Below are 18,111 nucleotides of genomic sequence, written 5' to 3' on the forward strand. Positions count from 1 at the left end.
ATTCTCCAGTTTCTCAGCTGGGGATTCTCCAACTGGCATTATAATCCCTCTCTCCCTCACTGTTTACTATAGTATGCAGGGGAGGCTTAGCTGAGAGTTTGCAGATACTCTCTCATCTGAAAAGGCCTTCTTCTGACTACCTTTGGACAGTTTGGTGACTGAGCAGGTGGGAGGGCAGATATATACGGTCTATATATATTGTGTGGTGGTGAGTAATTACCTATTAGTAATATGAGATGTCAATATAGTGTTTTTTTAAAAAAGAAGATTGCTCATACTGAACTTTTAAGTTCAGCTTTAAACAGTATTATTTTCACTTCACTAGCCACACTTCAGTGGTATAAAGTAAGCTTCACTGATGATTCAAAGGCTTAAAACAATCTCTAAAACGTTTGCAGAATGATCACCTAGATTCCATGAAAATACTACAAATGATATCAACAAAAACTACCACCACCAGGACGCAAAACAACTCTAGTAACCACAACTATCATGTTTGAGTGGAGGCAATATGGATACAAAATTGTCTAGAACAACAACTTCAAGCATGCTTTGTCTAAAACTTTGAAAACAACACATGTTGGATAAAATATGTACATGCTTTTGATACCATGAGCTTTGCAGGCAGCACATTGCTAGGGAGAGCAGAAGTCATGACTTGGCAAAATGAGATGTACCTGGTTAGAGGGGAAAGAACAATCTTTATGAGGCCAAAAACTGAACTGACTACATTTGATGTTCTACCTTTATCTAACTTACAAAAAATATTGTAAGACCTCAATGGTCCTATTGCTACAATCTGTATGGCTAAGTAATTTCTTAAATCCTATTCTGTAGAGTAGGGCTCAGATGAAGATAATGCCCTGAATCACACACCATTTCATTTTTTGAATAAATAAATACTTGGTTAAAAGAAAATCACAGAAGTCCACATATCAGCAAGATTAAATCTTTGAAGCCTCATGAAGATCAGATATCAATAAAATTTTTGTACTGTCAATAGATACAAGGATACAAATATTTTCCACATACAATAGGATGTGGAATACATCCTACAATAGATACAGCAAGGATACAAATATTTTCCACATACAAAATGGAAACTGGTTCAAAGGTATAAATTAATTTTCTAAGTTTAATGAGAAATAAAACTACAACTCCGGTGCCATGTGATTCTAAAGAGCTGAGGATATTTTGTGATTACATGACAAAAAGACAAAGTGCTTATTGTAAGAAAAATATAACAGAACAATACGGGGTAAAGATATAGCTGAGAGTTTTAATTGGGGAGTTTATTTTTCAGAATTTCAAAGGTGTGTGTTTAAAAATCTGAACCTAAAACAGCTGAAATGTCCAAACTAGATCAAGATAGCATACACATGTTGGGTGTTCTTAAAAGGGGGAAAGAAAAGGAGTTTATAAGAAATTAGGATTGAAAATTCTTTTTGGACTCTGGGAAACCTAAATGTTGCAAATAATTCAGTACCCTTATTTTAATTGCGGTTGCAAGAAACTAATAAGAAAACCACCAGCTTTAAAAAATATTAAAAACTTTGGTTAATATAATAAGAGAAAGTTCCTTGGAAGAGATGGTAAAACAAACGAAAATTATTTTGAATGAAAGATTGTAGTTTGGCTTCAGACACTAGAGACAATGGACTAAAATAAATTAAAATGCTATAAACTGATAAGCACACAAGACAAAGTAGTTTTCAAAAAAGAAGAAACTGAAGAATAGAATTTCAGTTTGAATACGAGGAATGTCAGTCAAGAAAAACTAATAACATTGGGCGTAAAGTTGCAAATAAAAATAATGCAAGTTTACATGAATTGTGAAAAATCACAGGCTTCATAAAATGAAACAAATATTGCTATTATGTTGCTGGAATGTGTGTGCATCATTCACTATTTCAGTTGAAAAGTCCATCCTACTTTATTAGCAACTTTCCTGTTGAAATCCCCCCCTGATATTTCAGCAGTTACAATTTTCAGTTGAAAGAGTATCAAATAATTCATTTGCAATTAGGTTTGCCGGCTTTAAAAACAAAAACAAAAGCAGTGAATTGGATAGTATATGTTAGAAAAGTTTAAACCTAACACTTTCAGTTATACTTTTAAACTTTTACATGATGCAGGAAAGCAAAAATTTATGTCGCTTAGAATTGGATAATGAGGATTTATCTACGAGCCACTCAGTCCCATACAACACAATTTGTTGTCATTTCAAAATGCATGAAGGAGGGAGCAAAGACATTAAAAACGTGCAGAGAGCAGTGACTGGAAATTAGAGGAAGTCATGCAAAACTTACTATTTCCACTAGAATTCCTTATAATTTAAGCAACTATACAATATTCCAAGAAAACCAGCCTTCCCAGTGCTGCAAGCTCCACAAATTCTAACAAAATTCAGACTTTAGTTCATTCAATGTGAAGCCATTAATACAAGTCTCAACTACATTCTCTGTTAGTTGGCCGGCTGCAGAAATGTTTTTTTAAAGTTAGGTGATAATGGGAAAGAGAGTATCAGCAACAGACATGAGTTATGTCAGCTGTGTGGAACACAGGTAGAAGTTAAGAACACAGGTTCTTAGATTTTGAAACTTATAACAGAAGTGATAGTGCTGTGAATGAACATTTGAAGCTGGGATACATTTGGTACTGCACTAAGAATATTTTCAAAAGAAAAAAAGTTACCGTCTTTTAAAAAGCTGATATCTTTTGCCAGACTCCTCAGAACTTTTTTCTGAGTCAAAGGTTTGCTCAGCAACACCACCCCCTCTTCAATTCTGCCATAAAATCAATACATTAAATGGAATCTTTTCTACTTTTTCTTTAGGATAGACTACAATAAGCTGGAGGAATCACATCAGCTAAGTCAACAGTGAGATGTTTTCAGCTTTGCCCTTCATACAACAGAATGACTTGCCACATACCTAGTAATGGTGAGATAGTCATTTGTTTTGTATGTTATATAGCTGGCTTTTTTGTAATAGGTAAACTAGATATGTTTACCTATTGGTCTCCCTAACTCTTTAAAATCAACATTGCAAAATAAGTTAGGGTACACTTAACAGGCAGTCAAACTCAGAATCAAGTAATTGAAACATCACCCTTGCAATTCCTTCCCTCATTTATGATCATGGTCTAATTTGCTGAAACAAGAGATCCAACTTTAATCTGCCTGAGTTTGTTTCACTATCAATAAAATGATAGGATAAATAATTAACTATGTTATGTAGCCATAGTGAAATCATTTCAGTAAGTTTGGCATGAACCACTTCATAAACATAAATTGTTCTTGCTACTAATCTTTGTGCATATTGTAAAGTATCTTAGTTTTATGAGGTAAATAATGGAAGAAAAGACTAAAAATGAGATCCAGACTCCCTCAATCTATCTAGAGGCGGAGATTGAGTATTCTGATGAAAATAGAAAGGAATACATTTACAAAATGTGGGTATGTGAGCTTGAATAAGGGCATGTTTGAGCCAATCAGAGCATTTTTCATTTCCTCACATTTTTACTTAGATTTTTGGAAGAGTAAGCAGTAAAGAAGCAAAAAGAGGAATGGCAAACAATCAGCAGATGAGCACGATTGCATAAACACAGCAATGCTGATGTGTAATCAGAGTCCGAGGGCAGCACAAGTTATATGTAAGCTAGTGGTCAAGCGGACAAGGCAGGAGGGAAAAGACAAAACAGGCAACAAGTTGATAGAGCAGTATCAATCAATCAGCAGGTGCACAAAGCATCAGAACAGCAGTTCCATGAAGTCAGCAGATGCACACAGCAGCAAGGGAGCAATGCTAGCCAGTGAAAAGAGAGAAGTTCAGTTGGAGGTACTGCCTATAAGCAGTCATATACAAATGGCAGCAAGGATACATGGGCAGTACATTGGGCAGTCTTATGCCACGCAATCAGTGGTGAAGAGGACCATTCCAGGAAATCAAGCAGCAAAATAGTATATTGCAATGCCAGGCAGCCAGCAAGTAGACAAAGCAGAAAGAAAGCAATGAGCGCCATATCATTTTTTTAAAAGCAGAGTTTGAAGAGCGCTGTGCCCATGAATAATCAGATAAAGCTGCTGGCAAGGAGGAAAGAGAAGCTCTTGAACAGATTGCCAGGGCAGTGAGATGACATTATTCTTTCGGAACGAAGTATATTTTAAGTGAAAGAACCCCAGAATCTGGATGCTCATCTTCCAGTAACAGCATTAGATCAACATAGTGTATTGTGAAAATCCACAAGAGTACAGCACACAAATGGAAATGAGGCTGAGCCCTAGTGCCTGAGGGAGGCCTGGGGACCCTCCTATAAATGAAATTAAAGAATGAGAATCCACAAGGAAATTAAAGAAATGGGAACGCGTCTAAAATTGTTTCTAATAAATGATTTCAAAATAAAATAAACCAAAATACTAGCAAAGAGCTGGATTAGAAATGATTGGCTGGGATTGAAGATGTTGCTTACCCCTCTCTGGAGCCCACAAAATGGGAATGTTGGGAATTTCTGCAGCAGAAAAACAGAAGAGAAAAAGGGATTTCTGACTCCCAGGTTCAAGGAAAAGCAGGTCAATTTAGGGATGGTGACGTGCTTAGAGCACAACAAGAACTGGACAGAACCTTTGCCCATTCCCAGATGCAAACGTTTTCTGAGATTTGAGAAAGGTTTGAAAATCCCACAGCATTTTAATATCACAATCTCCCACCTCTATTCACAAAAACAACATCACTTACCTGCAGTTAGTTTTCTTCGAAGAGTTTGATGACATAGAGCCTACATATAGCGTGAGGGCATCTCTCTTGGGTACAGGCACACACACACAAAATCAAAAAACCTTTCAAAATGAATTGATTTAAAGAAACAGGAACTGTGCAGATGGTAGCAAGTGGCAAAATGATCTCATTAAGTGGATCAACACTTTCTTCTAAATTCAAGTTTACCTTTTATTTCTTGAAATATTTGTGTTTGGGGCTCAAAGTGGGATTTAGGTGGACAATAGTTTCCTACGAAAATTAGTTACACCAGGGAGCTTTCGTTCCTTCATTAAGTGGTCACCCACAAAGAGCCACACATAAGGTTGAGCAAAGTCATGCTCAGAAATCAGAAATGGACACAAGGACCCTTAAATCTGATTATATGTATATTATTAGTGAATGTTCTCATAAAACCATCAGTAAAGTAATTTGGTGGTGTTCATTATGTGGAAAATAGAAGGATAAAGATTGTGTTATATCATATATTAATTTATAGCACACTAGTATGATCCATTCTTCCTACATTTTGTTCTGGAAAGGCAGTATGATTATGAATCAATGATTCTGTTTCAGCTACATGCCTGGCAAAACTACTCTTTAGGTGATAACTTTAGTTGGTGTGTCTGCTGGGAGTTAAGGTCTCTTTCTTTCTCAAAATACAATGTATAAATCTGCAATATTACACAGAGTGCATGAGACATATGTTGGCAGAAATGTAGTTTAAGTTTATTTTATGTAATTAAGAGATACAAAAAAAAATATAGATCAACATACTTTCATGAAAGTATTCACTAGACAAAACTGTGCAGACACACCAATGTGCAACAGGAAATAAATAAATAAGTGATGGTAGTGCTATCACATTTAGTCCAGTATGACAAGGAAACACAGCTGGAAAAGTAACATGCACTGTACTTTATACAAAAAACCAAAGTTGTGTGCCTATTGGGTACATATTCAGGTGAAGTAGTAGACTACTTAGGAATTTTTATGTAAGAACATGAAAATTTTGTAAGATAAGAATCATGTTTGCCATATCCTGTTTGCCATACAATAATATAGCAGTGGTTCATAAGTGGAATAATTCATCAATTACTTTACATTTAAGACAGGGGTCCTCTCTCAGAATACTTCTTCACAGACGTACTGCAGAAGCTAATTAAAATATATATTTCAATGCAGTTAGTGATGGAGACTCCAGGAGATAAGTCTGTCTTGAACCCAAGAACAAGATTTATGACTAAAAGCAAAATAAGAGCAAGCATGGATTTAAGTGTTGAAAGGATATTTTTAGAAAGTGTATGCAGACATTAATAAATGTAGTGACAGTAAGAGGATGAATGGATCCCATAACTCTGATTTAACAATATATGGCACATTTGCTGTACCTCATATTGTGACCTAAATTAAAGTCGCTTAGAAAGGAAAACTAGCATAAACAGAAAGCCCACAGGAGAACAGAAATGTAAGTAACTAACAGACTATCATACCAAAAGCTAATTCTCTCATTGAGCATCAACTCATGAATCACAGTCACTGTTCTAGATGCTATACTAGTATTTATCAATTTGCCTAAAAATATGACATATAAAAGTAGCAGCTTTCGTAGCATAAGGCACATAAATGTTATTAAAGTCACTAGATTTTTTTTTTGAAATAAATGAATTTAGGGTTCAGGTTCTAATCATTCATATTCCACTAATAAAATGAACCAAGCTTACGTCCAATTGCAGTATGTATAACTAAGCATATGTTTCTTTAAAATGTATCCTCCTCTGCCTCCTTCTCCTCATTGATTTGTTAATCAGCTTCTAAGCAACCCTCTCAAGGCATTTTACACCTAAGAGTATTAAAAACAGTTAAAAACACAAAAAGGCAAATATGTTTAAAATGAGATTAAAATGCTAACATAGCAGACACTCATGGTAAAGACCCATTTTTAAAGCTGGGAAGGGAAGGCCTGCCAGAACAAAAATGCCACTAATGGTTTCAAAAAACTGCAGATAGTGGGCCCTGTTGTATATCTGCATTAATGCTATTTTACACAATGGAGAGGCCACACTACAAGCCCTGCTCCAAGTTACTGCAGAACAGGCTTTTGAGATCTTTGGAATTTGCAGGAAAATTGTTCCACACACCACAGCAATCTGCTTGATCTACTAATGCGCAACAAGTATCAGAAATATGTGATATACCCATCCTGAAGGAATGTTAGAATTTTCCAGTATTATTCTGTTGCTGCAATGCAGGATTAACAAGGGAGAGATGGGTGAAAAAATATTCTGAATATGGACATGAATATCACAGCTGTGCTATAGGACTGCATGATGATATGATAGAACAAGCTGTATTTCCTCTGATCCAGCCAATTATAATGTGGTGCTATCACATTTCAAAAATCAGTAAATACTATTAAATGTGGGGTGGGATTCAGTTAATGAGTCCCATCAGAGTATGTGCACAACAGAAATTTAATAAATAAAATACAATGCTGTGGGAAGTATTGTTTTTGTTTGTTACTATGCTATGTTATGAATTTTGTGTTTCTATATTGTAAACTGCCCTGTGATCCTCAGATGAAGTGCGGCATAGAAATTTAATAAAATAAATCAATAAATTTCAGTCCAGTTCAGGGGTATGCTTGCCTAAACAGGTGTCTTCATGAGCCAGAGAACTACCATCACTGATTGGGCCTCTTGTATTTTAGCAGTGAGGGCTATCCACAACACTAGTGCCACCAGTGAAAAGCCTGGCTTTTGTGTTACCACAAGCTGGTAATCATTAGGCTGTGGCAAAACTAACTGGGTTACATTAGTTGATGATAGTACCCTACCAAGAAGTGAAGAGGAAGATCGTTTTTCAGGTAGAATCATAGAATCATAGAATCATAGAGTTGGAAGAGACCACAAGGGCCATCGAGTCCAACCCCCTGCCAAGCAGGAAACACCATCAGAGCACTTCTGACATATGGTTGTCAAGCCTCTGCTTAAAGACCTCCAAAGTAGGAGACTCCACCACACTCCTTGGCAGCAAATTCCACTGTCGAACAGCTCTTACTGTCAGGAAGTTCTTCCTAATGTTTAGGTGGAATCTTCTTTCTTGTAGTTTGGATCCATTGCTCCGTGTCCGCTTCTCTGGAGCAGCAGAAAACAACCTTTCTCCCTCCTCTATGTGACATCCTTTTATATATTTGAACATGGCTATCATATCACCCCTTAACCTCCTCTTCTCCAGGCTAAACATGCCCAGCTCCCTTAGCCGTTCCTCATAAGGCATCGTTTCCAGGCCTTTGACCATTTTGGTTGCCCTCCTCTGGACACGTTCCAGTTTGTCAGTGTCCTGAGGTAACATGGTCCAGAGTTTTTTAGGACGTTGAACGCAAGTAGCAGAACCTTAAAACTGGCTTGGTGGCTAATAGGGGAGGGCACTAGTGTGATAAGGAGCACCACTTACCACAAGGGCTGCAATATTCTGTGCCAGCTGCATTGGCGGAGACCCATATAGAGTACATCATAGTAATCCAGACACGAGGTTATCAATGCATGTGTCACAGTGGCCAACTTAGCACTGTCCAATAAAGGGCACAGTTGACATACCAGCTGAAGCTGATGATAGGTGCTCTTTGCCACAGAGGCCAGCTGGGCCTCAATGGACAACGACGGCTCCAAGAGTTCCCCTAAACTGCATACCTGTGCTTTCAGAGGGAGTGCAACCCCATCTAGAATAGACAGACTCAGCAGTGATCAAATCTGGGAACCTCTTACCCAGAGTGTCTCTGTCTTAGCAGGATTCAGTACTCGGTAACCCTATATCCTTCTAGGTTGGAGTGAAGAACACAAAACACATTAGCCTGCTTGTGGAAATGATGGCCACCAGGAAAGCTATTGTGAATATGAGCAGCTGCAGATTCCAAGTAGTTTCACAAAGTTTTGGTAAGATACACACAGGTCTCACTTCCTGAACACAATTTGTCCCTTGGAAATTGTTCGTTAGGCAAGAGTTTGCATAATGGGTTGTCAATTTCCATTGATCCCTATGGGAAAATTTCTAATACATTTATGGCCATGGAATTTTGACCCCCGAAAGCAAAACAACAGAAAAAATGTTCTCTGATTTGTGTTCTTCTTCTGTTCCTTAGTCAACCAAAGAAGGCAATGTGCCAGCCACAAAAAATCATGCATCAAAAGCAAAATTTTCAATATACCAATTAAAAACCAGATCTCAATGCACAAATCCTTCCATCTGTAAAATCCAATATCTAGGGCAGTATTTTGAGGTAGTGCTAAAAGCTAACTAAGATGGTACCAGGTTAAGCTCAAGAGAAGGATGTTCTGCAACTGGGGTACTGCCACTTAGATGGTCCTTTCAGGGTCCTGGTATCCTGGTCCTGATGCTGGTATAACTAAAAGGACCTCCCCAGTAGATCTAAGCTCATGGGCAGGACAGTCACACCTTCAGACAGCTTGGTCCTATAACTTGTAGGGTATTAAATGTTGGAGTCAGCCCTGTAAATTTGGCTCCGTAGCAAACAGGCAGCAAGTGCAGACCTTTAAGGACTGGCGCAACATGGTATTGCACAGTCAAATGCTGGTGGTATCAGAAGCCATTGCAAAAATGTGAGGAATTAGTTGTGTTGCCCCCTTCCTGACACAAGTTATGAATCAGAGCAACCAAAGTCATGCTGGTGCCTAAAATGATCTAGATAAAATCTTTCCCCATTCTCTCAAGTACCTTGTCTGAAAATGGGTATTTGTGACCAGGTGATAGTTGTTATGCACGTCTGGGTTCAGAGAGGGCTTCCTGAGGAGGAGTCCAATGGTTTAAAGCTATAATACTTTCCCTGGAAATGTCTCTAGAAGATATGGACAGGAGATATTGTTCATCTGCACAATACAGTCCCCTGCCCCCGGGATATTGTTATGTGCTTCCACCATTTTTTAATTAAAAAGATAAGATCAGGAAGGTTTTGATGACTGTTGAAATACTAATACTGCTGTCATGGTTTGCAGGATTTATCACTGGACACTCTGAAACAACGAAGGGAACTTCGCCCCATAATACTCAAATGGCAAGGGGCAGGAATAAGATGCTATTGGGCTTTTCCCTTTAGTTTAGTAGTCACCAAAGGAAACACATCACTCTCAGCCACCAGCCTCAAAGAAGCCCCAGAACTATTAACAACTCTAGAACAGGAATGTCCACCTGAGGTTATTGATTTTTTTGGAGAGCAAGATAGTGAGCCCATTGGTGAAGATGATCCAGCTCAGGAGCCCATGCGAGACCTAAGGAAAGCCATCAACAATCAAAAAGAGGAATGGGACAAGGAACAAGCAGCACTGCACATATTTCAGAAAGTTTACTATATTCTCAAATGACCAGAAAATGAACAGGAACTAAGGCAGAACTAATACAAGGCTAGAATGCTGTTTCAAAGAGAAAAGGACTCCTTTTCTGCAGAAGCAAAAGCAATTGGACTGGATGATATGAAAATATAAACATCTGGAAGGTACCTTGGATTTTAGGCATGAGGTTTAAAATAAAATGTCTACTTTAATGTACCCTATCATTTAAAATAAGCCTGTTTTTTATGCTTATGGTTTACTCTATACCCACAGTGGTACTGGAGTGCCCTCTACTGTTGAAAGAGGACACACACCTTGATGTATGTTTTACAGGTTTTAGGTTAAAATTAAAAGGTTTTTTCCCCAAATTGTGATATAAGTAGATTTATTATAAAAATAACTGAACTGCCTAATAGGAGCAAAAATGTGGAAGGTTTAGACTGGTGAAAGGCACTATTGATTATTTTCTAAAATGAGTACAAGTATTAATGTAGTTACTTTAAAAGTGAAGTAGTTGGGAGATCCAATAAAATGGGCCAGAATGGCAACTTATTTGTTCAACTTATGGATCCACATACAGCCATTGATCCAACTTATGGATCCACATACAGCCATTTTGCAATAAATCCATAAAATAGCTGAAAAAATGCAGTGCTTATACAGTCATAGGTCAGCCAACGGTTCATAGTGAGCAGCTCCAATAAATTAATACATTCATGATTTAATTGGAAAATATTTTGAAATTACATCTGCTACAATTAGGATAAATAATACAGATTCACAAAAATGTCCACTCAGCTGCAGGACAAAACAACGTTGTCAATTATCACCTTTATTATTTGCTCTAATTATAGAACCCCTGAAATTATGTCAATTCTGGCAGAAAAGGGTATAACTATCAATGGAAGGGAATACATTTTGGGACGATACTGTTTCATGTACACCAGGCCCGGTTAATGTTGGAAAGTTAATCAGTATAGACAGCGGTGGAGGAAGCCGCTCGGGTGCCTGGGGCGGTGTGCCCAGGCGCGGGGCGAGCCAGCCATAGGGGCGGGGCTCACTGCTGCGGGGCCTCCAGAATCTGCCTGCCTCCTCCCACTCAGCTGTCCTACAACTGGGGGGAGGCAGCGGGCTGACCGTTTGGGGCAGCGTGGAGCCTGCACATGCCCAAGCCACAGCGTCTCTCCCAGGAGAGATGCATGACTTGGGTGCACTGCAGGCCCTGCGGAGAGTGCCGCCCAGCAATTTGTTACCCCCCCTCAGTGGTGACACCCGGGGTGGCCACACCCACTGCACCCCCCTTCCTCCACCCCTGAGTATAGAACTGGATACCTTTTTATGTCTCGGGATTTAAGGTAATTTTTCAAAAATTGGCAGTAATGTTCTTTCAAACTCCCTTGCAACTTCAAGAAACCTTCTCCAAAATATTACAAATCCCAATAGCTAGAAAAAGCTTCAGATACTTAGGTTACCCATTCAGGGTACCCATAATTGAAACAAATTATAGCAAAGTATGGAAAACAATAAATATGGGTATACAATGTTGGAGTAACATGAAATGTTCTATTATGCATCAACTGGCTGCAACTAAAAACAATGCTTGTTCCAAAATTACTCTTTTTATTTTAAACATTACTAGTTTGGATCCCACCAGCCCACATGTCCAAATGGCAAAAAGCAAAACAAATTCCTATTTCAATCAGGCAGACCATGCATTTAAAATACCTTTGCTGTACCCTCAACCAACTGTTGGAGGATGAGGACTCCTAAATCTAAACAGCTATTACAACACATGTCAACTTAGCAACATGACAGACCTAATGTTTGGCAATAAGGGAACTCAATGGAGCACATTAGAGAATACTGGCTTAGTAATCCATTCACACTTACAACTTTCAAAATTTGGAGTAAATGGGCAAAGGTTTTGATTCCAGGCCGCTCACCCATTATTCCATTACTGTTCTACACAGTTTTCCAAAAAACAAAACAAAACAAAACAAAGCCTATAATAGAGATTTGTGGAATGAAAATCAATTCTATTATTTGAAAGATTTTTACACAGATGGGACAACCGCTTACCATTAATGTTGTGGTGTTTCCCAGCATATACACCAGGTGAGGGCAGGGCACAGAAGGTGAACATAACCCACCACACCAGCCCAGCCCTTGCTGCCGATGCAGCCAGGCATATGTGTGAGAGGGGCACGGAGGGTTCATGGAACCCGTGTGCCAGCTCAACCCTAACCACTGAAGCCAAGCAGGGCTGCACTGCACCACCTGCCCACCCACTCAGGGAAGAGTCCAGCTGGCTGACATGGCTCTTGGTGGGTGAGTCTCCCAGACGCTGGACAGTCGGCCATTCAGCGAGGGGGCTGGGGACGTGCCAGTGAGGCCAGGCCGGGCTTTGGGGCCCCCAGACCCCCAGTAGCGGGCAGGGTGGGATGGGGATCCCTGTGTGGGAGTGCCTGGCTCACACTCCCTAAAAATCATGGGCCCAGGGCTACAGTCCCCCTGGGGCCCCCATGCCAGGCCCCTGCAGTAATGAGATGCAAATTCATTTGGGAAATGTTCAGATATCATGGCTATTAGGCTACCAATTAAGGTCCTTTTGAACAAATTGTCAGATTAAAAATGAAGCCATAAGACAATAAACAAAATATGAAAAAATAATAGTGGAAGAAGGGCTAACGTCTTATTTGTATAAATCTATTATAGACGTTCAATTTTGCTTGCAGCAAAATTTGCGGCAAAATTTGAGAAGGTGGTGGGAACTAAATTGGAATTTAGAAATTGTAAAAGAGGCATGGAAAACACTGTGGACAAAAGTGCCGTACAAATCCCTACTGGCAACCACCTGAGAAAGAGTTTTTAAAATTGTGTATTGGCTGGTTTTTAAGACCTAGGTGCCTAGTTTATATAAAACCAAACAGTTCTCCGCTGTGTTAGGGAGGATGTCCCACTACAGGGACGTATTAATGAATGTTGTGGGAGTGTCCAAAAATAGAAAAGATCTGGAAAAATATATTTACAGCAATAACTTTGATAACAAGGCAGACAGTCCCCATGACCCCAGGACTCTCTCTACTTAACGTGCATAGTCATGATGTGTTGTAAATTAAAAACAAAGAGCTCATAACACATATATTCACCACTACAGTAACAACTATTGCTGGAACATAGAAATCATTGCAATTATTAACTGTGGACCAATGATATAATGCAATTTGGCAAACAGCATTACTGGAAAAACTGACATAAAAAATAAAAGTAGTGAGAGGCCAAAAGAAACACGACAATTTTTACATAGTCTGGTGTGACTTTATTGATTACACAAATAATGAGGAATATGGTAGAACAGTACCCATAGCTTACAGCACAGGCTGGTGTGCATGAAGTACATATTTTATTTTATTTTCCCTTCCTCCTCCCTCCCCCTTCTTATAAATTCTAACTGTTATTGATACAAAATACCTTTTTACTTATGGTCACCAATCTAAGCAATACACATTACTATACATCATTTCACATATGTAATAATTTTGGTATATACACTTTGACCCAACTTTGTCAATATATTCAGAAATGTTGATCTGAGTGTTTATTGTAGATTTATTTTTTTATTTGTTATGTAATTGCTGCATGTCATATGCTCTAATGGAAACAAAGATATATAGTGGTACCTCAGGTTAAGTACTTAATTCGTTCCGGAGGTCCGTTCTTAACCTGAAACTGTTCTTAACCTGAAGCACCACTTTAATTAATGGGGCCTCCCACTGCCGCTGCACCGCCGTAGCACAATTTTTGTTCTCATCCTGAAGCAAAGTTCTTAACCCGAGTTACTATTTCTGGGTTAGCGGAGTTTGTAACCTGAAGCATATGTAACATGAAGCGTATGTAACCCGAGGTACCGCTGTATCTCAATGCAACTATGTTAAACAGTTCAAGGGTAAAGAAGACAACGGCATGTTTGAATGATGTAGGGAAGGAACCACAGGAAAGAGAGGATGGTTGTATGGCATAGAGGAGAAATAAGGTTGGGGTAGTACCAGTCAGAAGATGGGAAGTAATGGGACTGGAGAGGCACAAAGAGAGGTGAGATGAGGACAACAGGGTAGTTGACTCATCAAGTGAAACAGGGAATAAAGAGGAAACAGTTAATAAAGGTGTATGGGGTATGGGGGACCACTGAAGATTCCCAATAAATGCACAGTCTGATTAAACATAATTTTTAGCATACATGTGTATTGCATATGGTAAAAAAATTAAAGTGCCATGTTATATTTTAATGGATAAATGCCTTCTGTTGTAAGCACACATAGCGGTGAATTCCTGATACAGGTTACTCTGCATGGAGACTTAGCCATAATAGCAATACTCTCATGATGTGCTTGTTTCGAAAGATGATTGTGAGTGTGCTGCTGTAATAATGTGATGTAAATTCAAAGAAAAGTCAGAATATTTTTCCAAAACAAAATATTGGCATAAGGTTTATAATGGTGTGTACCTTCTACGGTTTTGTGCTCAATGAAGAGTCTCCTCAATGAGTGACTTATCAGCTTGGGAAAAATGTAAAAATGATTTAGGGGACCAGGACAAGTCTTGCAAGGATAAAGACAAGCCATTTTTCTTACGGTTGGAAAACTGCTCAGCAAAATAATTTCTAGTTTCTCCCCAATCAAATTTCAGTGAAAGTAAAAGAGATTTTTAGCAGATTACCACAGACTAATAATAATGTTTCCTGATTCTACTTTCTTTGGCAAAACTTAATCCCTTTACTATTTACAAATCATATTATTACATAACACAGCAAGTGCATATCAAGTAAAATGGTATTGTACTGCTGCCTGCTATACATAATGAAATCTATTTCCACTACAAACAGACCTCCATGAGAATCATTATAAATTGTTCTCAAGGATATTAGCAATCAAATAAATACCTCAGCAATGTAGCCCAGAGGAAAGAGATCAGAACACCTAATGCACTTATGTGTACGCAACAAACTCTCTCTCTTTTTTCTGCAACATAAAGAAATATATTCCAAAACTTGTGGTGCTCATTACAGTGGGAACTTGGAAATAAATAAAAATAATGAATAGTATGCAATATTCAAAGTATTTAACATTTATTGTCTTGTAATAATCACTTCAGGGCTACATTGGTTTGCATGTTGCTTTTGTACATGAACATTCCCCCCAATTTGATCAGAATGGCATTTTAAGCTGTGCATTGGGGCTGAGCAACAATACAGTGATTTGCCTATAGTCACCCAGAAAAACGTAATGCCAGGACCCAAAATTTTACACTCAAACCTACTGTTTATAGCTCAGTGGTTCTGAAGCTATGTTCCAAGGAACAATGGGATTCTCCAGAAGCTTATGAATTTCCTCAGTGAAGTAGCTAATGGCAGAAAGTATCTCTAGAAAGTAGCTTGTTCCTTTCTACCAATTTGTGCATGGAGTTCATGCAGAATAACAGTGAGCCCTAACAGGCCTGGGCAAAGGCCTGGTGAACTGAATGTGCACCCTAAAACGTTTTTCAGAATTCTCTACAAGATACAACAGTTCTTTAGTATATGTGCTTGAGTTCCTTGAAAGACAAGTTAACATGGAATATTCCCTAAAGCTAGAAAGTTAGAAAACCATTCATCTAGCCATGTACCATATTAGTTCTTCACAGCCATATCAGATAATATTGTACATTTCTACTGTTTCAATCAAATTCTAAGACCTGACAAGGGAATAGGGTAAATCCAATTACCACTCTCCTTCAGTAACTGATAGGAAATGGATTGGGGACCTGTAGACAAAGCTTATACAAATTACAGAAGAAAATGGAAGAGCAAGGTAAAAGAGAGTGGAGAGTGAGTAAAACAATAGCTTTAAACCAGGAAAATATTGAAACAGATTTTGTTTTTTAAATACTTGTACCCTTATTTTCTGTCTTGGCAATGAGACACCTACTAGGCAGCTATACTTTCCACTACAAAAAAATACAGTAATATAGCTGAACAATAATGGTTAACAGCGTAAAGGACAAGGATGTCTTCAGGTCTGCTAAAGTCTTGTCTATGGCTGGATACATGTGAATTCCATGAAGCAGAATTTAGATTAGGGATGTGAGCTGACATGGGAAAGCATGTAGAAATAGGAGTTTTTAGCATCTAACAAAATGTGTATGCATAACTTCAATCAGCAGCATGTTACACAAGGCAGGTCTCACTTATTAAAAGTATTTATAATCCAACCTTCATGTACAAATACCAAGGTATAACCCACACAATATTGGAGGGTATGCTATAACCTCCTCCTATAGGAGCCATCATAGTCTCTAATACTGAGTATCCTCCAAACAATACAACTAAATGCCAAAGAAGGGCTGCAACTCAGTGGAAGGGCACATACTTTGCATGCAAAACATCCCAATTTTGTTTCTTTGAACTTGCGTTTATATTTTAGCATTTTAATAGGAAGTTCCTAAATGATAAACTATTAGGGTGGTATGGCAACCATTTATTTAATTTATATGCCACCCTAAAGTGACAGAAATCTTTGGAGAGATCTATTGGATTAAGGACTTAAATTACTATTGTGTCTGTCTTTTACACGTCTATGCAGATACCAGGTTGTCTATTGTAATTCATTAAAAAGAATGATCATCCGCTTTTGTTTTGGTTCATATTTACAATAATTTAATCACAATAATAATTTATTTTTAATACCCCGCCCATCTGACTGGGTTACCTCAGCCACTATGGGCAGCTTCCAACGGAAATATCGGAAACAACAACAGCAACATCAAACATTAAAGCTTCCCAAACCAGGGCTGCCTTCAGATTTCTCCAAAAAATTATAAAATGGTTTAACTCTTTTGACATCTGCCAGGAGGGTTACTACATAGGTGAATAGGGGGAATTTCATAGGTCAAAGAGCAATCTGTGCAGGACACTTAGGTGGGGAAGGCAGCTGGATGCTAGTCCTGTGGTTCCTGATAAATCAAGAGGGATTTGGCTGAGAAGAGCAGGGTGTGCTGTTTCAAAGTAATAGCTGTGGCCTCCCAGAATTCACCCCACCTGGGGGTTAATAGGGAGTTAATAGGGGGTGTGGTGGCAGCTTGGGTCACAACTGGCCTATCTTCTAAGACAGTTGTGCAAAGGAGTTCATAAAGAAGCTCTATTATCCTCTCCCTTCTGTTACAGGGTGCATAATGGACAGAGTGGAATTTTGAGAAATTTAATTTCTCCACTAGTGTTCAACCATCTTCAGTATCAGTTAAGGTCCAGATTGTTTAGCTATGCATTCACATAGCTTCAAGACCAGGTAAAGAAAGTTAAATGGACTTCCAGAAGGTATGGGGGGAAACTTTCAGTCAAAATTCACAAAGCACATGCTATTGCTGCTTCCTCATTTTTGCTTTTTGAGTTTTCCTTCTCTTAATATGCTACTCTTGCCAAGATGAATCAAGAGTGTCGGTCCGCCACTGCCTTTAGTCATACGATGGCTGTATGTTAAACTTCCAAACAGTGAATATAAGTTGAAAATTTGGCAGAAAGTTAGACTGGAGAAGAAGCACAAGGAAAAGTAAACAGAAAACGTAAGGGGTGGTTAGTGCCAGGGGACTGGCAGGACACCAGAAAGTGTGTACCAGGGAAAGTGGGGCTGCAGTCTGACTCAGGAGAGGAGGGCAGTGATTTGTGACGCTGGGGAAGCTTTAGAGCTGGAGGGTGGAGCACAGAATGGGTCAAAAAAAGAGGAAGAGGCAGGTCTGGCAAGTGAAGGGCTGGGTGCTCTCCTGCAGCCCTGTCTCCCAGAACCAGAAGTGAATAGAAGAGGGAAGAGCAGAGGAAGCTTCCACGGTGGCGTAGTCTCCGATTGTGTGCATGCAGCCCATCAGGGAAAAGTTCATAAACTGGTGGAGAGGAAGTGGTCCCCTATCTGCAACTGCTCCATGGAGCACAGACCTGGGAATAGCTGCCTAGACTCTAGACTGGTATACGTGGCTATTCAGAGCCA

At 38.9% G+C, this 18,111-nt stretch overlaps 1 protein-coding gene across 39 annotated transcripts in view; it reads right to left on the reverse strand.

Annotated features, from left to right (window-relative positions):
- GPHN (gephyrin) overlaps window positions 1-18,111 on the reverse strand; it is a 239,996-nt gene that overhangs the window by 132,939 nt on the left and 88,946 nt on the right. For 22 of the 39 annotated variants that reach the window (XM_083460130.1, XM_083460125.1, XM_083460123.1 and 19 more), the window contains one exon: window positions 4,471-4,509. The exons of the other annotated variants lie outside the window; for them this stretch is intronic. In XM_083460130.1, coding sequence (XP_083316256.1) covers window positions 4,471-4,509 — 39 coding nt within the window. The remainder of the gene's footprint in view (window positions 1-4,470; window positions 4,510-18,111) is intronic. 39 annotated transcript variants of the gene reach the window in all.

Source organism: Podarcis liolepis (genome assembly GCF_965112155.1).
Source record: "Podarcis liolepis genome assembly, chromosome: 1".
Lineage (NCBI taxonomy): Eukaryota > Metazoa > Chordata > Lepidosauria > Squamata > Lacertidae > Podarcis > Podarcis liolepis.